General features: G+C 39.0%; 1 protein-coding gene across 2 annotated transcripts in view; it reads right to left on the bottom strand.

Moving 5' to 3' along the window:
- scaper (S-phase cyclin A-associated protein in the ER) overlaps positions 1-25,254 on the bottom strand; it is a 364,073-nt gene that overhangs the window by 47,123 nt on the left and 291,696 nt on the right. For both annotated transcript variants that reach the window (XM_063070449.1, XM_063070450.1), the window contains exons 25-28: positions 15,017-15,249; positions 6,056-6,211; positions 2,171-2,408; positions 688-837 (exon numbers count right to left, since the gene is read on the bottom strand). In XM_063070449.1, coding sequence (XP_062926519.1) covers positions 688-837; positions 2,171-2,408; positions 6,056-6,211; positions 15,017-15,249 — 777 coding nt within the window. The remainder of the gene's footprint in view (positions 1-687; positions 838-2,170; positions 2,409-6,055; positions 6,212-15,016; positions 15,250-25,254) is intronic.

The following is a 25,254-nucleotide window of genomic DNA, read 5'->3' as shown; positions in this document are numbered from 1 at the left end:
AAAGAGTACCATACACTTAAAAGATGTACCATCAGTTTGGAGTCATAATCGCACAGGTCAGAAATAGGCTCTTTGTCACACCATGTCTCGGCATTTGTTGTTATTTTTAAATCACAATTAAATCATACGGGGTAGAAACTGGCCTTTCTTCCCCTCTAGTCCATGCCAAACTGCTATTCTGCCTTGTCCCCTCGACTTGCGCCAGTACTATACCCTTCAATACCCTTATTCAAACTTCTTTTAAATGATGCAACGTAAGCTGCATCCACAATTTCTGCTGGCAGCTCATTCTACACTCTCATCACCCTCTGACTGAAGAAGTACCCCTCAAGTTGTCCTTAAATACTTCACCTTTCAATGTTCAAGATAAAACTGAAACAATCTAAATGATGACTTCAGGCAACAGGTCATGATGTAAGTTTTAGTTCTGTCTGTTTTTGTTTCAGAATATTTGTTTATACAGTGCATAGACAATTTAACTGAAAGCATTAGATCACAATTGTTAGATTGGTGGAAGGCTGAATCAATATCAGTGATCATATTGTGACCAGCTTGCACAAGTCACCAGAACAGTTAGCAATAACCAAACATCATCATTCAATCTGGGTGCAATTACACTCACACACACACATGCGTGCGCGCACAATAGGGACACGTATTTTAAATTGCAGAGAGATTGTTGCTTACCTGATTGTCAGGGTGGTTTACAGTAAAATACCCTACGCAGACAATGACTTCATGCAGCAGATCCTCACTAGTGTGATGGTAACAATACCACAGCAGTGAACTAACAATGTGGCGGAATGCCAGAGAGAGTCCCTCAGCACCACACACAGCCTATTTGAAAGAAAGGGATGGAATGAGTAAGCTATGTACAGTCCCAGTTGAATGAGTACGTTTGTGCTAACATTTAACGTAAGAAACATGAGCAGGAACAAAAATCAAAATTGATGGGAACAGCTTCTGTGGAAGGAAAAATTGTTACCCACTCTGTTTTGAGACCCCGCAAAACATTAACTGTTCTCTTTCCACACTTGGGACCAGACCTGCCCAGGATTTGTGTTTCTGGTTTAGAATTCTAGCTTCTGGCATCTGCAGTTTATTGATTTTGAAATAGAAGCGGGTCAAGGCTATTCCGTCCTTTGGTTCTGAGCTGCCAGTCACAAGAATATGGCTGATATTCTATTCAAATGCCATTTTCCTGCTCTATTCCGATTTCCTTCAATGGTTAATATACAGAAATCTATTGATATCCATTTTGAATGCACTCAATGACTGAACCTTCACTGCCTTTCAGTGTCGAGAATCCCATGGATTTACTATCTCTCGAATAAGGACATTTCTCATTTTAATTTTGAATGGCCAGCACTTATTTTGAGATTGTGACTCTCAGCCCTAGACGGAGAAAAAAAATCTCCCATGTATACCATATCCATCCCACTAAGAACTTATGTTTTGCAATTAGTTAATAAATACACTCAGCAGTCAGTTTATTAGGTACATCTTGGAACTGGTGTGGTTGTCTGCTGCTGTAGCTCATCCACTTCAAGGTTTGACGTGTTGTGCATTCAGAAAAGCTCTTCTACACACTAATGTTATAATGTGTGGTTATTTGAATTACTGTCGCCTTCCTGTCAGCTTGAACCAGTCTGGCCATTCTCCTCTGACCTCTCTCATTAACAAGGTGTTTTCGCCACAGACTGCCACTCACTAGGTTTTTTTTTGTTGTTTTGTGTGTGAAAATCCCAGGAGGTCAGCAGTTTCTGAGGTACCCGAACCATCCCATCTGGCACCAACAATCACTCCACAGTGAAAGTCACTTAGATCACATTTCTTCCCCATTTTGATGCGTGGTCTGATCAACAACTGAACCTCTTAATCATGTCTGCATGACCTCATGCATTGAGTTGCTGCCACATGATTCACTGATTAGATATTTGCATTAACAAGTAGGCATACAGGTGTACCTAATAAAGTAGCCACTGAGTGTAACTCAACTGAAGTAAAGAGTTTGATTGAACTAGATCACTAAATTAATCTTGCATTTTTAAAAAGTTCAAACTCCTCCACAGGCATGTACATTTATTTAAGAAAGGGACCATATTAGAGAATCCAAAACAGTTTTAGTTGTTTGTCTCGATCAACAATTCCCCAATGAAGCTCCTCTCACCTGAAAAGTCGGAAGATCCAAAAATGCAAAGCTGTTTAAGAAGCGAAGACTCTGAATTGCAACTTGAATGATATGTTGTGGGTAGGTTTCAACTGGTGGGGAGGTGTTGTGGTCAGGAACCGTACCATGAAGGAGGATGCAGTAAAGCATGTTGAGAACGCCCACTAGCTCAGTAGACTGCAAAACTGCGGACAGTCCTGTTGGGTCATGCCTTTTGTTCTCAAATATGTTGTGCGATCTGCCAAAATGACAGGATAACTCATTAGGATATAAATGCTGGTGCGCCAATGCATTAAGATACTGAGATTGGATACATCTTCCAACAACATATTTCTCCTTGATAGAAACATATAAACCTAGCTCTATTCACCCTGCTCTTTCTCATCTGTTTGAAATTGGTTTATTTTCTGTTTTGAAAATTCCACCAACTTGCAGTGTGTTTCACTGCAACAATTCTGCACTTAAAAATATTGTACTCATTTCCCCTCTAGTCAGTAATGGATCAGTTTGTGAAGTGGTTTTAACTTTCTACGGACAGACTCTACATATTGTTGTTTGACTGGGGCAAGCTCTGAAGTACATTCAACTCAGGAGATGAGATACCACTTCCACACAGGTAATATCATGTTCACCTCAATTGCTGCAGTTTAATTTGAGTGTAAAGCAATCTGGCCACTTTACTCTCTTTTCCTTCCCTCAATCATCTATTCTTAAATTTTGGTTTAGTTTCTGCGCCTCTTGACTACCCTGGTTGTGCTTTTTACTAGGGGCTCTGAATATCAATCAGGTGTAGGAACCATGGGGTATATCACCACAAGTAAACAGATTCTCAACTGGTGACCCTATTGATTATTTCTATTGTAAAAGGAAGAATATAAACCCTTTCCACCAAAGATCAAGTAACAGATAAATCAAATCTTATTAAAATGTTTTAGTTAGCATGGAAAAAAGACAAACTGCAAAGTTTGGTAAACTGCTCGAACGCCAAAGTCTCTTTCTTTAGCAGCATTGACCCTGCCGAGCATCGCTCATGTCACCTGAAATGTCAGTTGACAGGCAGCTGCTTCCACAGAAGTCACAATGGATGAGGGGTCATGCTTTATGTCACTCCTACACGCTCTGCTACAGACTAACATGTCTGAGTTGTTTGATGAGCTTCAAACGGAGATTTAATTTTACTTAACATAATTTGTTGTACTAAGTGCAGGAAGGATACGTCAAAGTCAAATTTATTGTCACGTGCACAAGTACATATATGCACAGTCGTAATGAAAAACTTATTTGCAGCAATGAATCCATTGTGGAATCAGATTTATAGTATATATAAAATAACTTTCTTTTAAACAGTATCATTCAAAACTTCAGAGTAGTCCAAAGCAACCTTAAAATAAGTAGTACTTTCCCAGTGTAGTTGCAGGAAAGGACAATAGAAGCCAAACAACAGTAACACGAAAAGAAGAAAAACTACAGATATTAGAAAATATTTGGCAACATCTGTAGAAAGAAAGAGAGAGCAATGAAGTTAACATTACAATCAATGACCCATAATTAAAACTAGAAAAGTGAGAAAAGAAGTGTGTGTTTAACGGTGGAAGGGAAATGTCTGTGATGCAGTGGTAATCAAGATTGATCAGGTGGAGAGAGGGAGAGGGTGGGAAGAGAGGGAAAGAAGGGTGAGGAGAAAGAAGGGGTGGGGAGTGGGGAGAGTGGATGGGGTAGAAGGGATGAGGGAGGTGACAGAAGGTGAGGGAGTGGGAGGGGGAGAGGGAGACGATGTTAGGGGGGAGAGGAAGAGAGGCAGGAGGAGGTGAGACAGGGTCAGTATATTGTTAAAATACTCAGAATAATTTTGCCTTTCTTTTAGGCCAAACTGTCTTCACTGCTTCCAGTTGTGGCCAAGGTTTCCCATGCCCCGCTAGCTCTATCTCCACAGCTTCTTCACCTTTTCCATGTTCCATTCCACATCAGTCCTATAAGATTTCAAAGATTGCCTGACTGCTTACAAGCTCTGACTTCATGCATTCACTTAACAATAAAACCATTTAGCTAGAACTGACAGCACTGGTTGTGAAGATGTAGTCTATTAGTCTCCTAAACCACAGAGTTGCAGAAGAAATTTCTTTCCTGAGAAAGTGGTTCCAATGCAGTCAGCTTTTGCGGGTAGTAGTTGAAGTGAGTCATGTGGTTGCATAGGAAGGGAAGTTGAAAAAGAATGGAATGGTTGATGGAGATTTATTAAGGAAGTTAGGATGCGGTTGGTGTGGAGTATAAACACCTTCGGGTGTTCTGGTTTCCTCCCGCAGTCCAAAGATGTACTGGTTGGTAGGTTAATTAGTCATTGTAAATTACCCTGTGGTTAGGCTAGGGTTAAATTGGAGGTTGCTGGGCTGTGTGGCTTGAAGGGCCGGAAGGGCCTATTCTGAGCTGTACCTCAATAAATAAAGACATGTTTTACATGCTTCTGGAGTAGAAGGACAATAATGACTTTTATTAACCACATTTAATCAGAAAAACTTCAGGAATAATTAAGAATATTTTCCCAAGTTCTCTACCTTAAGTTCTAAAAGAACTGTTGATCATCCCTGCTTCTCTTTTGGTAACTAATGCAGAGTCACTTTTACTTCATGAAAAAGCCCAGCTAATTCTTATACAACCACGACTGTTGTCCCTCCATTGCAGTGCAGGCTAAGTAAGCTTCACTCAACCATCAATTCAATGGACAGTTTAACATATCATTGGTGCACTGCAAGTATTTAAAACACTACATATTCATTTTTTTTGGCGTGTGCCTGCGTGCGTGCGAGTCTGTGCATGTGCGATCTTGACACTCAACCTGGCAGGGATGGAAAGCGTACTCGGGAGCGGACCCGACTGGTTTTGAACCCAGGAACCTCCGCTCCTAGAGCCGGCGCCAATGTCATTGCGCCAGCAGCCGGCCCCACTACACATTCATTAGTACTTCTTCAGCTTTTCCTATCTGTTATTAACTTCTTATTCCAGATTCCCTCCTCCCTCTTTAGTTCTCTTTCATATTCCTTCCTCTCACCTTCTTATTCTGACTTCTTCCCCTTTCCTTTCCAGTCCTGATGAAGGGTTTCCACCTGAAGCATCGACTGTTCATTCCTTTTCATAAATGCTGCCTGACCTGCTGAGTTCCTCCAGCATTATATGTTTGTTGCTCTGGATTTCTAGCATCTACAAAATCTCATATTTATTCTAGATTTGTTTATTATGTTCTGTAACTGCTTTGATGGGATTCAAATTCACACTATCAGGTCAGTTGTCTAGGTCTCCGTAAAATATATGAGCAATTTAATAACATAGTATCGTTGTTCATTCATTATGTCCCATGTCGTCTGATGTGGGTGATCATGGTCTTTACATGACCATGATTGTTCTTCTCAATTTTTTTTTCCTACAGAAGTGGTTTGCCATTGCCTTCTTTTGGGCAGTGTGTTTACGAGACTGGTGACTCCGGCCACCATCAATACTCCTCAGAAGTTGTCTGCCTGGAGTCAGTAGTTGCATAACCAGGACTTGTGATATGCACCAACTGCTCATATGGGCGGGGGTGGGGGGGTTGCTAAGCAGATGCTACACTTTGCCCACTGGTGACCTGCAGGCTGGCAGAGAGAAGAAGCACCTTACACCTCCTTTGGTAGAGACAGATCTCTACCCCACCACCCAATAATACCATACCCTGGAAAAGTAATGCAGGAACCTAGATTTCTTGCATTTAGCAGCAATTTTAAGCTAGGTCAAGAAATGAAAAGTTAAGAATACATTGACAAGGAATTATTTTCAAAGAATTTACAGCTTTGAAGAGTTCACTTGGTGCACTGTAGTTAAGTCAAAGACCCAGAAATTCATTGCTTAGACACTTACCGATTAACAATATTGAAGCAAAGACGACACATACTGTGCAGCAGGGCTGTAACGTTTTGGAGAAAGGAAGCAATTTTAGGTTGTTCATCGACAGGTCCTTGTATGGAGAGGAAACAGCCGTACAGCTTATCAGCAAGTCCAGTGTGTACCACATAGCTAAGAATGATAAGAAAATCTACATTAACACAAACACAATATATTCTGCAGGTGCTTGAAGTCTAGAGTAACACACACAAAATGCTGGAGCATCTATGGGGAGGAATAAATCAGAACTTCTGACATGAAATGTTGGCTATTTATTCCTCCCCATAGGTGCTACCTGACCTGCTGAATTCCTGCAGCATTTTGTGTGGGCTAATCTATATTAACATATAGATTTACTAACATACAAAAACTTCAAGTCTGTCTACCATTTTTCAATCTAAATTGCAATTAACAGCAAGACAGGTTTATAAAGGAATACTAGGAGTAGTGTGTTCAGTTCTGGCCCTCTCATTATAGGAAGGATCTAAAAGCTTTAGAAAGGGTGCAGAGGTGATTTTCTAGGATGCTGCCTGGATTAGACATCATGACATATGAGGACAGGTTGAGTGAGCTACGGCTTTTTTCTTTGGAGCAAAAGAGGAAGGGAGGTGACTTGATAGAGGTGTATAAAACGCTAAGAGGCATAAAGTGGACAGCAATCACTTTTTCAAGTGAGGAAATTGCTAATTCAAGAGGGCATAGTTTTATGATGATTGGATGAAAGCGGAGGGAAAATGTCAGATGTAGTTATTTTTTAAAACAGAGTGATGGGTGCATGGAATGCACTGCCATGGGTAGCGGAGGCAAATATATTAGGGATATTTAAGAGTCTGATGGGCGTACGGATGATAGAAAAATGGTGGGTTACATAGGAGGGACTGGTTAGATTGATCTTGGAGTAGGGTAAAAGGTTGGCACAACATCATGAGCTGAAGGGCCTGTATTGTGCTGTAATGTTCTATCTTGAATGCATTTTCCATTATAAATATGGAACAGGATTTATTATGTAAATATGAAATTAAGGACAGAATGCTGCAGTAAAACATTAACTTTGCATTTGGTCTTTCCCATGGATTAGAAATGCTCTGAGAGGATTGGCCTTGACAATGTCTCTGGTCAAACATGTTCATATAAATATGCCGATTTATTAAGGAGAAAACTGGTACTCAGGAAGAAACTATTTTAATGTCTTGTAAAAAAGGAGGCTGCTCCCATAAAATTGTAACGTGATGTTCCAAAGAAAAACGATGTCGGCCTTCCCCTGAATCCATGGAAATATAAGACATGCAAGACAAAAATCTGAGAAGGTAGCCTGCCTTAGTCTAGCAAATTGAATTTAAAGAACCAACATAAACCAGCCAGCTCCGGGTCAGAAAACTTAATGAAGAGTTTCAAGGTAGAACATCTCGTCTAGTGTAGCCAGGGAAAGCGGTCAGAAAATCAAGCTGCTACACACATTCTAGCTACTGACAATGAATTGGGAAAAACTGTGTCTATAGCTCTTGAAACCATAATCTTACCTCAAGAGAAAGTAATGGCGTGACAAACATTTAAAAACATTTATAGGTAAACTCTAGGTATTTGGACTAGAGGGGGAAAAAATGTTCAAAATAAGAGGTAAATCTGAATTAATGACAGATCTGGTGTCAATACCCCGGTTTAATCCCATTCCAAACTCAATGTCACAAGATCACAGTGAATTCTTTGTGCAACCTGCTGTGCCTTTTATCCCTCTTCTCATCTCACACTGTCTTCACCTTTCACGAGTAGAAATTGGATCCATCAACAGCCATATATCAGGAAAAAATTGAGAATAAAAGCGATAGTACCCAAGGTAAATGCACTTGCAATTTTACTTCTGGTGAAATTCACCTAGGTTCAAATGTGAGTAATTCACTTCAGCATATCTGAAGCTTCCTGCTTTCAGTTGTGCCATTGCTGGCATCAATTGAAACCTCTGGGGACTATTTCTGCATTGAACACTTTGATAAAATGGAGTACTTTGCAGAGATATAAACAATGAGCCTTAAATTCACAGGTCTGGTCACAATGTCTGCCAATCTTGGTTTTAAATGCTCAGGATAAGGATAACTGCCAATGGCACTTCCCTCACCGTTCATAGCTTATTTACCCCAATCACATCAGCACTGTATGCTGTAATCTCTGCTCCCTTGATCATTGTCTTTCTCTGGCATGGAATCATACTTGGCAAAGGGCTTAATTGCGCAACCCACATGTCAGGATAGAAGTGGTGTATATACACAGAGAATATCGCCATTTTCCCCTTTCTGCTACATTTCCCATCAAGTTTTGTAGCAGCTGTTCTGTGGCTGTCATAGTAATCAGTGCAGTAATGACAGAGCAGTTGTGAGCTTCTCAAGCAGCTCTCTATGGGAACTGCTTCAGAGTTTGTGCGACTGTCCTAATGTGCTTTTGGCAATTTCACACTATTTTTAAACAGGTGATTCAATTGGAGATACTGCTACAACTCACACATGCACAGAACTCCAAAACTAATTACCCAATTTCTAGACACTCTATCTTATTTCTCAGAAGGGATAACACTTTTGGTTTATATAGAGCTTTTAATGCAGGTAATGCCCAAGTGCAATCAAAAGATAATGAACATGATGCAGCTACGTCACATATATAGCAAGAGTCACACAGTACTACAGAACAGAAAGAGACCTTACGGCCAATCTAGTCTATGCCAAGTTATTACTCTGCCTAGTCTCATTGACCTACACCTGGACCTTGGGTCTCCGTACCTCTCCCATCCACGCTTCTCTCAAATATTGAAATCGAACCCACAACCACCACTTCCACTGGCAGCTCATTCCACATTCACACCATGCTCTGAATGAAGAAGTTCCCCCTCATGTTGCCCTTAAACATTTCACCTTTCACTCTTAACCCATGACCTCTAATTCTAGTCTCACCCAACTTCAGTGGAAAAAGACTGCTTGCATTTACTCTATCTATACCCCTCAAAATTTCATATTCCTCTATCAACTCTTCCCTCATTTTCCTACACTCCAGGGAATTATGAATGGTGGAGTTGGTTGAATGGAAATGGAGGCTGGCCATCCAATTCAAAGCCTTTATCACCGCTGCAGGATACCCTGCATCCATCTGAACCATCAGAGCAGACACTTGTCAAATACCAGGATTGTCAATTTTTCTATCCTTCCTGCCTCTTTCCTTCAGGCTGCCTACATCAGCGTGACAGCCTGAACATGCTCTTGCCCCGGCGTGGGGCTTGAAAACAACATTTTCAGACTCAGAAGGAATTTCAGTCCAGCTTTTCACAAAAACACTGCGTGTGTCATGAGTAATGTGGTGTTGATTCCAATAAAACAGCTGGTGCTGACAATACCAATCATAGAGAGTACCCTTTCAGGCTAGCTAAAAATATGGCTGGGAATTTTATTTAATATGCCACGTACATAAAGTCTGGAAAGGTAATGGATCTAATCTGTTACCACTACACTATGTTGTTTGTGAACCTGACGATGACTGAGAAAACCAACCTTTGCTCCTATAACATAACTCTGCATGAACTAAACATTAGAGGAGAAGTGGAATTTTTTGAAAAAAGATACAGCAGGGTAACAGGCCCTTCTGGCCCAACGAACCCATGCCACCCAAGTACAGCCGTGTGACCAATTAACCCAAATGTCTTTGGAATAGGGAGGAAGCCCACACAATCATGTGGAGAATGTACCAGCTCCTTACAAGCAGCAGTAGAAATTGAAGCCCGGTCGCTGGTGCTGTAAAGTGTAATGCTAACTGTTTTGCCACCATGCTGCCCCTAGAGCAAACAGAATGTTTGCATGTAATACAAATTGACAGAAAATTTCACTCTGTTAGCTTATGTTTGGTTGGGGTGGAAGAGATAGGGATGACTTGTAAAAACAATAGTTTTGGGTTAATGACGGTAAATGACTCAGCCGGGGTTACCCCTGCTTCCAGTGATTTCCTGCAGGACATTGTGTATTGAGAATGTTTGCTGAGGAGCGGATCTGAGGCCCATCAACTGTTGACTACCTTACTGACACTTAATGTTGTGGCTTCTGAACAGCGTCACCACATCACCAAGGTACTTCAGGGGATATATAACGAAGGAGGAAGGAGGGGCAAAGATATATTATGTATGTATTTAAGGCCACATTCAAGTTACTTGTACAATGTGTTTTATAGCTTGCTTTTATATTTATTGTATTTTTTATACTGCATCGGTGCCAAAGTAACAACCGTTTAGTTCTCCTTTCAAATCGGTACTGAAGAATGATAATAAACAATCTTGGATTGAATTAAAAAGCAGTTTGGTTAACAAAGATGACAAATCAATTTTGAAATTACTAGAAGAACAGTTTATCTTTTACAAAGGACATTTTTTTTCTCTCCATCTACTCGCCTGGTCATTTATTGCAAAACACTACTCTGTAATTTGGCCCTAAAACCCCCCTAGGAGGTAGCCTTTCCAGACAGGCTTGTCATTATATCTCTTCTAATTTGTTGATTTGTGACCAAGTGCATCTACATTCTCTCACTGCCCTACAGACTTCAACAAATCACTGCTAATTGCATCTGTACCTTGTCAGTTTCTAAAGCAATTCTATGTTTTACCCATCCCCTGTAATGCGATGTCACAGCTTACTGTGCCTCTGGCATTAACCAAGTTCAGTCCACCTGACACCTTCACAGTACAGTCCCAATCAATCAGCAGACCTCCCACCTTTATTTTATATATTCTTTTCACACTTATCCAATTATTGCTCACAAGTACATACTTTTCAGAATTGTTTGTCTGGCTAACACTTTCCAGGCTATTGTTTTAACATTCTGGAAACCTGCTGGCGCCCATGTTCATTAATGACAGCAAATATTAGCAATCAATTTATTTTAAAAGGTGACGACATGGGTAATTATAGCCCGCCTGGCCCTCTCCTGCCTTCCTGAAACTTATCTTCCCAAGTCATTGTTAGAGGAGTATAGGATTCTTCTGCTACTGGAGAGGGTGGGGCTGGGTTGAGCAAGGAACTTCTCAATTGTTGTAGTTGTGTACCACCCTAGAGAGCCACCAGTGGCAGTAGTGTTACTAGAGTGTAGGTATGTCATAGAACAGTACTGAAAGCATTGACTATAAATGTGAAGACTGAAAAGGCATTGCACTGTTTGTTTTTGTGAATATTTTTTATTATGAATTAAATATAGTTTGATAAAAAAAAATAAGAATGGGTACCTTTCCTGACTTTACTTTTTTCGAAATCCCTAGCACTGGTCCAATGAGCCGATACTATCTGGTATCATGCTGCCTCTGAAATTAGACATCTGAGAATGGAACGGAACAAAACTGCAGAAAACTACATTTAAAGGAGTTACTGAAGCACCTGGGCATATTTTTAGATTTACCTACGATTGATCTGAGTTTTTGGCCAAAGTGGATGATGCAATCATGTTCTCCTCAACTATTTCAATTTTAAATGCATGAAGCTTTTGATACATTTTATAGCCAGATGCGTGGATATGTAAACAGGGATATAAATAATTGCTAATCTGATACTTCAGAATGTTATGTATGACTTATTAACTTTGATTTTCTCTCTTCACAGATTCATACTAACCTTCTTACTAACTGGAAAGTCCTGAAGCAGGGTTTTGACCCAAAACATTGACTGTTCATTTCCATGGATGCTGCCTGACCTGCTGAGTTCCTTCAGCATTTCGTGTATGTTACATTGGTCTTATTTATTGCTTTAATATTCCCTTTTCACTGTTAAGGCCATCATACCCTGTTGTATAAGCTTTGCTCAAACCTTTACAGAATGAACTTGGTTTGCATCTTAGATAGTTATCACTTCAGATTAACTCACTGCTAATAAAAATCTATTAAAACTACTGAACTAATAATTCATTGCATCTTTGTCCCCCTCTTCTTTTCTGGAAGACCCTCCGGGGCAGCCTTTTTCAACCCTTTTGCCCTGGAAGAACCCTTGAAGTAACCTTCAGGTCTCAGGGAACACCTGCGTAAAAATTACTAAACCTACAGCTCATGGTAAGTTAGCATGATCAGTAAGTTGGAGATATAATAATCCAAAAATAATTATCAATGCTCTTTTGAGTACAGAATGAATGTTTAGCCAATATTTCTTTAAAAAAACAGGGTAGTTATGCTTAGCTTACCTTTCTTGAAATTAATCTCTATCTTTCCCTTTCATAAATTTTAAAAGCCCACAAGGCAAACATAATAAAATTAAGCCAAAATGAGACTTAATTTTTCTAAAGGTAGACTCAGTAGATTTAATTTAAATAAAGGTAGAGTTTGTTCACTCCCATAAGTCAGTTGGCGGCGTGCAAGGGGAAGTTGGGGGGGTAATTCTGGAGGGAGAGGCTGACGTCACAGCCCAGGTTGGGCAAGTCCATTCAACACTCGGAAAACACACTTCACGCTTAACGGCCTACCATCCTCCCCTCTGTGCAATACAGCGCTCACCAATTATCAACAGCCTCCGCTATCTCACGTCAAAAACTGAGAATGGACTTAACCAAATAAACATGATCTTACTGTGCACTGCCATACTGGGCTGACAGACCTCTAATGAGATTGCTAACGGGGCTGCTCGGTCACTGCCCACCACTATGAGTGCCAGCATCACACGAAGTTCAAAAACTCTGGCTGAGAAACCCTGCTCTGGGGTGAAGGCTTTTCCTTCTGTTGTGTGGGTTCGGAGGCCTGTGGGAATCCACTGACTCATCCACAGGTGAACAACTGGCAAATTCACTCATTTCCCACCATCAGAAGGCAGTTGTGCTAAGTGACAGTGCAGGCTGGAGAAAGTGCTGTAGTGCTGCTGCACAGATAGCCTAATCCATGCTCCTTTCAAACCCGCCTCCTTGCTAAGAGCATGATACCAGTGAATTTATTCTTGTAAGAAAAGCCAGCAATGTCAATAAAACAGTAACGTATAGTTGAATGGTTATATCCTATCTAGGATTCAGTATAGCAGAAATGTTTCAGTGGAAATGCGAGGGAGTCCTTTATCTCTCCATCTCAAAGAGAACTTGAAAAATGTTAATGCCTGATACCAAACCATGGTAGTAAATGTGTAAAATCCAATGATGTAAATCATTGCTGAGAGGTCTGCAATGATGTCTGAATAGGACTGAATTTGGCACTTCATATATTCGTTCAGGTCTTGGAGTTTTCAGTCATTTCCTTCCTTCAGGCTGTTTGAGTCTACTTCAGACATTTCTCACCTTACTATAGAATCAGATGCTTACTTTGAATGCACTCTGACCTCAACCTTCCTGAATGCCCCTGGCTATGGCTGCTATCCATTACTTCAGACTACCTGCACAGGAGACTCTAAACAATATTGAGCAAAGACCACAATGGAGCCTTAAAAGGAATCCAACTCCTTCTTTTGCCCAAAAATTTCCTCTTAGCTGGAAAAACTTTCACATCTCAGACAAAAAATACAAATAAAGATATTCATTTATAGAAGTATCTATTTAAAATTCAGAATTGAACAAGATTATCACTCTCAAGACCAAAATTATTCAAAATGAGTCTATTTCTGCTGTACAGACTGAGGCAATATTGTTAACTTATAACTATCAATACCACTTTATAAAACGTACCACGTATTATAAAACTGGAGAACAATTGCAAAATTTTAGTTCAATAAACTCCAGTGTACTTCTGAGGTTTACAGTGAAGCTGTCCGGAATTGGACTAATGGGGTCTATTTGTCAGAGCGGAAAATGGACTGCATATCAGACAATGGAAAAATAAGAGACTGGGAAGAGAAACAGAAGTGACAGATTTTATCCAGTAAGTAGTGAGAATCTGAAATACACTGTCAGCAAAAGGAGGAGGCAGATTCAACTGTAGAATTCAAGTGATTTGAGTAAGAATCTGAAATGAAAGAATGTGCAAGGCTAAAGATTATGGGACTAGGAGAGGGGTTCACACCATTTTTTAATCCCATGAAACCCTACCATTAACTGAGGACCCCAGGTTAGAAACCCTTGGACTAGGGTCTAAAATAGGGCCGGCAACCTGGGCCACGGCCTTTTATGCAATGCAAATTTGACTTGAGAGAATTCACAAATTTGAGCTACAAAATAAAATCTGATCCCACAGAATTAATGTGGAAATAACAGTATATAAATTAAACATAACATTTATTCAATGTGCTGTATGTTTAGATTTATGAAGGAAAATTACAACATTGGATGTTTTACTGGGAACACAACTCCTCCTCCCCCCTCCCCATCATAATGTGGAGACTCTTCAGAACCATCAGGCTGAGTGTCTTCCTTCACTGTTTTAATCATTTTGTGATTCACTAATTTTGCAATTTGACACTAGCACCAAGTGGCCCGAGTGGAAATGTTGGACCATTTACATAAAGTACATCAGGTTCATCTTTATTTCAGAAACTGGCAGATGAATTATTGATAAACTATTTGACCAAGCAATGCACAATATGAAAACAATGTTTGGCTCCATCCACTGATGTATCTAAATGGACATTTCCAAGAGGCATTATATACAGGAAGAGGGATTAGAAATCCTGACCGAAATTGTACATTTATCCACTGGACTGACAGTGCAGCCAACAGAGACAAAACATCCAAAGCTGTACAGCTCTGGGTAAAATCTGAAATAAGAAGGGCAGGAGCAGGAAACGTTGACTATTCTAAACAAATTCTATACTTAATCAGTGGAAGACCATAGGTAGGTTCAGAATAAATATCACAAGGGTTACAAAGGTCACAAACGCATCCTGCAGAGTAACAATGACTGAAAGACAAACCTCGTGGTAAAATCAAACGTAAACTGAAAGCAGAGGGAATGGGATTGAAACATGATTAATCAGACAAGCATGCTGTCTAATGTTCCTACTCCACCCTAGCCTTTGCACTCACCTGATGAGATCCTGTATCCTGCTGTGATAGAGTTCACTTTGGGAAAGATTATTTTTTGCATCTTGCCCTGATTTTTTTGGTGTTCCTGGGTGGCTGTTGGTTTCAGGCTGATGACTGGCCAAGCAACCAAGCACTGTAGCACAAGTCTGTAGCAATCCTGTAGTCAGGCCTTCAAACACCTGTTTGTTCACACTTTTTCCAAAGATGGCTTCATCTTCACCAGGAACAAAGAGCTATAAATAAACACATTAGAATGGAATACTTTGCTTAAAATGCAGTTAAGTCTGCCAACTATCATGCTATCTTCAAGTTCTTTAAATGCAAAATGTATTTCACCCTTTAGTAGATTTTTGACGCCATTTCAGAGCACACTTACACTTAGGAGTGGAATTCCGTGGCACATTGGGTTTAATTGTACTCTGTAAATACACATCAGAGCCGTTCCTTGCCTGCACTAGCTTTGCCACAATTCCTTAGGTTCTAGCTGGCCAACAGTCTGGTTTGACTGATTGATAATCAGGAGAGAGATTAAATGTTGTTTAGGTGGGGATTCCAGAAATGAGCCTTAGGCAGCTAAGAACATGGCTACTATGATGGAATGAACAAAACTGATGATGCACAAGTGCAGAACAAGAGGAATGAGATTATGGGAGGGATTTGAAAATGAAATATTTGAAACTTGCATTGCTACTAAGGCAATATAAAAGTAAGCATACTTTTAGAATATATAAAACTACATTATGTGAAGGTGATTCTGTTTGCCTTATGCACTGATACACCCTCTGCTCTGACACATTTATGTTGTGAAGCAGATTTTTTTGCACACTACAGGCTTGGGAAAATATACAGCAGAAAGATAGCTTCTGCATTTCCAAAGATTGATTTAAGCAGAATGGGGGGGGGGAGGGAGAGAGAGAAGACAGGGAGAGGGGGAGAGAGAGAAGGGAAGGAGAGGGGGAGAGAGAGAAGAGGGGGAATGGGAGAGAGGGGGGATTGGGAGAGAGAGGGGGAAGGGGAGAGAGAGAGAGGGCAATGGGAGTGAGCAAGAGAGGCAATGGGGGGGAGAGACAGAGGCAATGGAAGGGAGAGAGGGGCAATGGGAGGGGGAGAGAGGGGCAATGGGAGGGGGAGAGATGGGGCAATGCGAGGGGGAGAGATGGGGCAATGGGAGAGAGAGAGACAGAGACAGAGAGTGGGGAGGGAGGGTGGGAGGGGATGGAAAGGAGAGGCGGAGAGGAGGGGGTGGAAGGGAGGGAGTGGAAAGGAACAGCAGAGGGACTAACTACTAAAAGCAGCAGGATCAACAGAGCTTGTCACACAATCTATTCCTATTCTGGTGCCTGGCCACCGGAGCTAGCTTAAGGTGGCAATTAAGTAATAAAGCCCAAATGCTGAGGTTAGCTTTACACTAGAAACACAACATATCGTGTCAGTTTGATTTTGTGTTGGCACTCTCACCTCTGTGCCAGAGGTCATAGGTTCAAGCCCTATTCCAGAAACTTGAGTGCACAATCCAATCTGATAATTCAGTGAAGTATTGAGGAAGTGTTGTATTGTCAGAACTGCTATCTTTTAGGGGGACATTAATCAAGATCCTGACTGCATGGTTCCACTGAATGTGTATATCAGGCCACTATTTGACAAGGTATAGGAAATTTGCTCTGCCTTTGACTGAAGCAACATCATAAATCCAGATTCATTAATCTCTTCATTCAGTGATGTCTGTGGGGTCTTGCTCTGCATAACATGTTAACGTGTCTTCCTGTAAATAAATTATAATATTTAAAACCTGGCAGTGAAGCTCCTTTGTGGTATTAAACATGAAAAGTTTCTGTAAAACTGCAAGCTTTGCCACCTGTCTCCTGAACATTCATTTTCCCATTTCAGTGTACAAAGTTGTTTTTCTATCTGCATGTTCAGAGGAACCTGCTACAAAACATTACTGGGACAGCATATAGGGTATACCAGTATAAGCATCTGCCTATGAAAAAAATATGTTGCTTTGGTGGGGCTGTGCCGCATTGACCCCATCCCTCCTTATCTCCAAGTCTTCTATTTCTGAGACCTACACATTACACGTTTTCTTTACTCCACCAATGGCAGATATGCTTTTAACATCGAACATTACAGCACACTACAGTCCCTTCAGCCTACAATGTTGTGCCAACCTTTTAACTTACTCTAACCCCTCCCTCCAACATAGCCCTACATTTTACTATTATCCATATGCTATTTTATCTGGACTTCAGAATTCCCACCCTAAATCACCCTTAATCAAGTTCCTGAAAATTTTGGCCAGCATTTTTAACGCGAGATAACAGCAAATTTTATTTGATTATCACTCTATGCAGCACTCTGGAATATCCTAAAATGTTTAAACAACTCGAGTTGCTATTGTTATTTTACACAGTCGTCGCCATTCTCAATCTGAACTATTGCAGCTGTGAATTTCCAACAAGCTTCTTGGACTACTGGTTCTACTGCCAGAACAGTGTTCCACAAATGTCGTCCATGCTAGATTTCAAATTAAAACATGGAAGGGCTACACATGGGAATCCTTCCCCTGTTATGCTCCCAAAAAGCAGCACTGCACAAGTAAATATCAGGTTTTCAAAATGTGATAACTATTCACAATCCCCTAATGAACAGGCAGGCATGAATATTTGCTGGGACTTGCAGCAATAAGGTTTATGATTTCCCCTTCTAGTCTATCTCTTTCCACTCTGCCAGAGTCCATTTTTGCTACATCTAGAAAATGGTCACATACTGAGAGCAATGCACACAAAGTGCTGGGTGAACTCAGGTAGTAAGGGAGCATCTACAGAGGGAAATGAATAGCCGACGTTTCAGACTGAGACCCTTCATCAGGCTGGTGAAAGTTCTCAGCCTGAAACATTAACTGTTCATTTCCCACCACAGATGCCGCTGACTCGCTGAGTTTCTCAGCATTTTGTGCACATTACTCAAGATTTCCAGTGTCTGCAGAATCTCTTGTATCTACTGATACATCCCTTATGTTTAAAGTGCTTGACTTTTGATATGCAATTCTTTACTAAAGTATACTAAATTACTACTGAAGTGCATAAGAAAGACAAGCAGGAATAACTAATTTGTCCTTTCCTGCATGCACTTCTATTCAAATAGATAAGTTTGGATTTTCTACTTAAGCTTCATGTTCCCATGCTATCCTCTTGATTTCAAAAAATTGTCTCAATTATATTCAGGGGCAGATAAATATACCAGTGCTCTCAGGGTAGAAAATTCTACATTTACAAGCATTTGGGTGAAGAAATGAATCATTTCAAACCTAATTATGTCCTGCTATTTTCATTCCAGCACGAGAATGTTATTAATATTGAAATTCACCCATGCAGTTTAATGTAAGTGCAATAAAAATGACAGGCAGTTAGTTGTCTTTATTCTCTAACACCTTGCATGGAGTTGGTCCTTCAACGTTTCCATTTTGTTGGCTTATTCTTCATTTATATTCCATTACAGCTGCTCTGTTGTACTACACTTCATTCACTCTCCAATTGAATGCAGCTTTTCTCTTGCCTTTTCACTTTAAATGAAATCATTTTAATTCTTCCTTCTCCTCTTTTGTCCTTCAACAGTTCATCTCACTTTTCTTTCAAACACCAACATTTGTTACCTACTTTGAATGTTTAATCTTTACAGTCTTGTTTTGATACTTCTCAATTTCCTAGCATTTTTACTCTCACTTGTGAGTTCCCTTGGCACTCCCTACACCAGACAGCTTGTCAACATATGCAGGACACAGCGAGAAATGTTAATTCCATTAATTTGTGAAAACCGCAGGAAACTAGATGGTGAAAGTACATTGTCTGTGAAATGCCCACCCTTACTGCAAGATTGTCAATGGGATTAAAACTTGGTTAGGTTATTTTTTTAAAAATCCAATCTCAAAAAAATTCTGATGCTAAATCATCACTTGTTTTAAACTTAATCCTTCATTGACAGTTAATTTGTAATTTGTTCCAATTAATTCTGTACCGTATTGCACTTAGGGACAAATCTACAAATTATGCTGTACAAATGCTAATCTTTCTTGAAACTAATTATTTACCTGCTATCTTCTTGCAATTTTTCATTCTCCTATCTAAAGATATTTTCTATTTAAATTCTCCAGTATTCTTCAGCTTGCTATTTGATAACGCACTGTGAAGTGCTTTGCGATGTTTTTTCAGGTTAATGCAGATCTTAAGATCTTGATCCTACCTGGGTGGAGTACAGTGATTTGCTTAAAACACAAGGATATTCAATAAATATTTTCTTTTAAGTTTGGTTTTCATTGATTAGTAAGAAAGATTAAGGAATGTATCTGAAATGGTGGTTGTTTGGTTTTGTTAAATTCAAACACCAATGGATTCTCAGCCACAAGGATCTTGTTTACCAAGCATGCACAAGCAGAAGTTTCAGCCACTACCATTTCTTGAAATCATGGACAAACGTTTGAGCTGCGCTCACAATTCTTGTTTTGGAGGATGAAAAATGTTTGAAATCCGCATTAGTATCCTGCTATAAGTTTAGCATGAAAGTTAGATCTTCCTTCATCAAACCAGCACAGGTTCTTCTAGGAGTATCTGAGGCAGCTAACTATAGTTGCCATGTTCCCCATAATATTTCTTCTTAAATATGTGTATTACCATCAAGGTATTACCAAGAATTATTTCTAAGCCCCTCTGATTGTGCAATAAACATAATTAAAAAATCAGTCTCGTGCTGCCTAGTGTTTTTCAAATATGTGGCTCATTGGATTCACAATCGTGAATCAGATCAAATTACAAATGTAAACCTTTTAACAATCTGTTACCATGGCAATATAACCAATGGATAGCATAATGTATCTTTCACCATTCTCTAGATTGGCATGCAAGATTTTGCACTTAAGATGGCTGATACTTTCTTTCAGACACCTTTTCTCATAATTTTCCCTCATTCTTTGTTTATGACCTTAATAAGATTGAGACTTGTCTCCTTCATACACAATGAGAAGCATCTGTTTCAAAAGCACACAGATCCTTTATGTTTGAGATGATAAGCCAGCTGCAAGCCCTCCTTTAACATTTTATGATCTGTGCTTCACTTAATGGTTTCACTCTTTAGCTGAAAGGGGGTTGAGGAATAAAAGGTAGCTTAAAAGTCCACACTAAAGAGTAGGATGAAGTACTTGAAATATTAAGTACTTATCCCCTATGTACATAAAAGTGCAAGGCAAAAGGAGAAATATTACAGAAAATGCCAGGATTTCAAACTATGCAGAACAAATCAGTGATTCAAAGATACACAAAGTGAGGAACTTAACGACCAGTATATGTGAAATGAAAACATGATTTCCACACTTCTATTAGCCAACATATCAACTGATTGCTCTTACAAAGACATTATATGGGATGTATTACACTTTACAATGAGATACACACTGCAAGTTTCAGGAACAGCTTCTTCCCCTCTGCCCATCAGATTTCTGAATGGACAATGAACCCATGAACATTACCTCACTATCTTTTCCCCTCTTTTTGCATTACTTATTTAATTTAATTGTCCTTTTTCATACAGTTGATATCAGAAGTTTACATACACCTTAGCCAAATATATTTAAACTCAGTTTTTCACAATTCCTGACATCTAATCCTAGAAAACATTCCCTGTCTTAGGTCAGTTAGGATCACTACGTTATTTTAAGAATGTGAAATGTCAGAATAATAGTAGAGGGAATGATTTATTTCAGCTTTTTTTTCTTTCATCACTTTCCCAGTGAGTCAGAAGTTTACGTACACTTTGTTAGTATTTGGTAGCATTGCCTTTAAATTGTTTAACTTGGGTCAAACATTTTGGGTAGCCTTCCACAAGCTGCTCACGATAAGTTGCTGGAATTTTGTTCCATTTCTCCAGACAGAACTGGTGTAACTGAGTCAGGTTTGTAGGCCTCTTTGCTCGCACACGCTTTTTCAGTTCTGCCCACAAATTTTCTATTGGATTGAGGTCAGGGCTTTCTGATGGTCACTCCAGTATCTTGACTTTGTTGTCCTTAAGCAATTTTGCCACAACTTTGGAGGTATGCTTGGGGTCATTGTCCATTTGGAAGACCCATTTGAGACCAAGCTTTAACTTCCTGGCTGATGTCTTGAGATGTTGCTTGAATATATCCACATATTTTCCTTCCTCATGATGCCATCTATTTTGTGAAGTGCACCAGTCCCTCCTGCAGAAAATCACCCCCACAACATGATGCTGCTACCCCCATGCTTCACGGTTGGGATGGTGTTCTTCGACTTGCAAGCCTCACACTTTTTCCTCCAAACATAACGATGGTCATTATAGACAAACAGTTCAATTTTTGTTTCATCAGACCAGAGGACATTTCTCCAGAAAGTAAGATCTTTGTCCCTATGTGTACTTGCAAACTGTAGTCTGGCTTTTTTATGGCGATTTTGGAGCAGTGGCTTCTTCCTTGCTGAGCAGCCTTTCAGGTTATGTCGATATAGGACTCGTTTTACTGTGGATATAGATTAAATGTTAGGAATTGTGAAAAACTGAGTTTAAATGTATTTGGCTAAGGTGTATGCAAACTTCTGACTTCAACTGTATATACTTCTTAGTGTAATTTATAGTTTTTATTATATATTGCCAATATATTGCTGTTGCAAAACAACAAATTAGATGGCATAGCCAGTAATATTAAACCTGATTCTGAGTCTAAATGCTCAATGAAGTATCACTTGCACCGAAAATCCCTGCCCAATGATTTAACATCACACTGTTCCCCATTGTCTTCAGAGCTCACAGACATTAAATTTACTATTAATTCACAGCCAGTGTAGTCCCCATCTTTATTCTCTGCCTGAGGTCCAGAAATGAGCAGAACCAGCATAATTTTGCTCTGATGGTGTGGTTTTGAAAAAGAAGTTCTGAGTTTTGCTCTGATCATCCAAAAATCTTTACCAGCCCTGGATCAAGCAGAATTACAACCACAGACTCCCTTCCTTTATGATTAACATAATTTTATTGCAATGCTCCACTGTATATATTCTTCCAATACCAAAATGTTTGTAATTTTTTTTTGTGGATAGTGTTCATGCAATTGCTGAGGCTGTCACTCTTTACTCTACCTCTACCTTTCAACATTTTGTCATGTACTCTACAATCTCTTCTATACTTTCATTTCGCAAATAAACAACTTCCATCAGTTTCCATGATTTCTTGCACTTATTCCACTGAGTGACCAGAAGTTTTGTAAAACAATATCTCCCGTTTCCTCCTTTTCCTCATTCCTTAACCTGGTTCACCTAAAGCACTTAGCTTTGCACTCCAGTGGGGATTTATTTTTGTCTGGTTTTAGTTCTTTAATTTGTTTGTGATACATTTCCAAGTTGTGCATTAAAATGCAAGCTGTAACTTTGCACCACACTAAACTGAGCTGGGTCCTCTGCAGAAATTGAAAAAAGTTCTTTTATGGTAATTACACATTTTGAATATTTCTGCAAGTCTACGTACAATACAGACCTTCATTTGGTAAATTGAGACAGCTGCATATTTGGCAAGCAAGGGCCCTAATCCAAAGGATAGTTTTGAATAAGATTACATTCTTCATGATTGCAAGCTGTCCACAGCATATATTGGCAAATGTATCAAAGAAGGAAGAGATAACAGGAAAATAAATTATGCATATATGTAAGGTTTGCTCTCTATTTCCTGGACAAGTACTGTATCAGTAAGCATTCATAACAGTTTTCTTTCAATAGCAGGCTGACACAAGAATTCTGCTTAACTGGGACCAAAATCTCTTTCATTTTCAAGTAATAGCAGAGTTAAATGTTAACAAAAGTTAAATTGAAATAGTTGTTCCATAGAACAATAAAACAGGAATTAATTTTGCTTCCAACTTTAGAAACTTAAATAACTAACCTATGGAGTTTTGAGCATATTATGTCTCAGTCTATTTCTATCATATTTTTCTTATAGGTTAACTGAGAAATTGGAGTCATATTAAAGGAAAAACACTATATAACAAACTTATTACAATTCAATATATACAGGAAAAGACAAATCTATTAATGTAGCACAATATAATACATTTCCCCTATTTATAAACATCACTATGTGTCAAATATCCATGATATAGGTAAAAAATTAGAATGGCAATAGATGTCCTAAAATTCTAATTTCTTAATCATCTAAAGGGAAATAACATATAGATGAAAACATGATCAAGATTATTTTCTCTTCAACTTTTGCAATTTTTCAGAATGAAGTGGTTTTGAGGTAAACTGCTTATTGGATATGATACTCTGACTGCTTGTGTATGCAACACTCAAAATGGTAATATGGATAATTACTTTGCCTCAGTTTCACCCAAACAGGTTTCTTTAAAATGAGTGATAACAAATCAGCTCCTTCCATGTTTATTGTAATACAATCAACATGTTTTACAATTGCTTCATTGTTTTCAAGGATGGCCAGAATTTCCAGCATGCTGGACTGCTTTAGTACAGAGCCAAACCTGCTGAATCAGTGGTCAGATTGTTCCAGGTTGAACCAGGCTAGTTTCAATGTCAGTCAGTAGCCAGTGATAATTGTTGCTTATTTATAACCACTGCCCAACTCAAAATGTAATTGGGCAAAATATACCTGAAATTGTTCTTCTGCAACCGAGATCTGTTGACACATAGTAAATTCGTCAATAACAGACTTCAAGGCTGTTTGCTCAGAACTCAAAAGTGTTTGCTAAGGAATAAACTATGCAGTTCAGAAAGGGAATTATGTAACATCAAAAATACAAATTTTCATCAGATCACTCCATATGTATTCAAAAAGATAGTACGAATAAATGCCGATCAAATGTTTATATATTTTGGAAGAGAATTGTTTATGTATCATTGTAATCATTAAACCACAATATAATTTCAAGAATCATTTTGATTCTATTCATTTCATAACTTGAATATTTCCCTAGAGATGAAAGATTATGATCAAAGATCAGCTTTAATTGTCACATGTACAGTGAAATGCATCATTTCCGTTGAGGATTGTGCAGAGGGCAGCTCACAAGTGTCGCCATGCTTTTGATGCCAACTTACCATGGTCATAACTTACTTACCCTAACCTGTGACCCTGTAAAGCTAATATGCAGAATATCTATAATTTGAGAGTCATCATAAGGGAAATATTAATTAGTATTGAATGGAGATGCAATCTAAAAAATAAGCACAGGAACACAAGAAACTAGGAATAAGCCACCTGATCTCTCAAGCTTGCCCCATCATTCAATGTGTTCGAGGCAGATCAAATAATCTCTTCTTTACCATATCCCCATTGTTCTCAATCTTTCAAAAAAAAACACCTCCAGTTTTTACAACATCTAATGATCTAGCCTCAACAACTCTCTGGGATAGAGAATTCCAAAGATATATTATTCTCTTCTAGAAGAAACGTCTTTGTACTTCATTTTTAAATGACCAGTCCCTTATTTCAAAGCTATATCCTTAATTTGAGACTATGCCATTAATGAAAACATCTTCATATCTAGTCTGTCATCTCAGGATCTTGTTTCAAAAAGACTACTCCTCATTCTTCTAAACTCCAAAGAATATAAATCCAACCTGTTTGAGCCTCTCTTAATAGGAAAATTCTCTGATCCCAGGGATTAGTCTGATGAACCTTCTTTGGACTGTCTCCACTGTAGCTGTATCCTTTCTTAGGTAAGAGAACTAAATTTGCACATGACACTCAATACCCTATACAATTGTAAGAAAACTTTCATTTTTCTAAACCCTAGCTTGTCTGCCTTATTTTCTACAATATGTTGCATTAGCCTGCTAATCTTTTGTGATTCATGGCCAGCAGTACCTAGACCCTTCTATATTTCAATTATTTGCAATATCTTTCCATCGAGGTAATAATCTACCTTTTGATTCCTCTTACTACAGATCAGATTAAATTGGACTCTTTCTGTAATAATCTCTCAAAAGAAGAAAATGGAATATCCCTGGGATTTAGGCTTCAAGGATTAATGAACCATTAAAGATTTATATTGTTCTTATACATGTGATAAATTGTGCAGTATATACTTAGAATGAATAGTTTGGTTTGATGCCAGTAAATATCCTCAAAGGGCCAAGATGAGCAGCAAGAGCTACAAATGCATCAAAGCATAGCACAGTTGAAAGAAAAAAAATGCTACAACAGAAATGTTGAGATGCACAGGAAGTCGGACA

This window comes from Mobula hypostoma, chromosome 18 (assembly GCF_963921235.1).
Source record: "Mobula hypostoma chromosome 18, sMobHyp1.1, whole genome shotgun sequence".
In the NCBI taxonomy this organism is placed as follows: domain Eukaryota; kingdom Metazoa; phylum Chordata; class Chondrichthyes; order Myliobatiformes; family Myliobatidae; genus Mobula; species Mobula hypostoma.
This window is presented reverse-complemented; position numbering and strand designations above follow the sequence as displayed.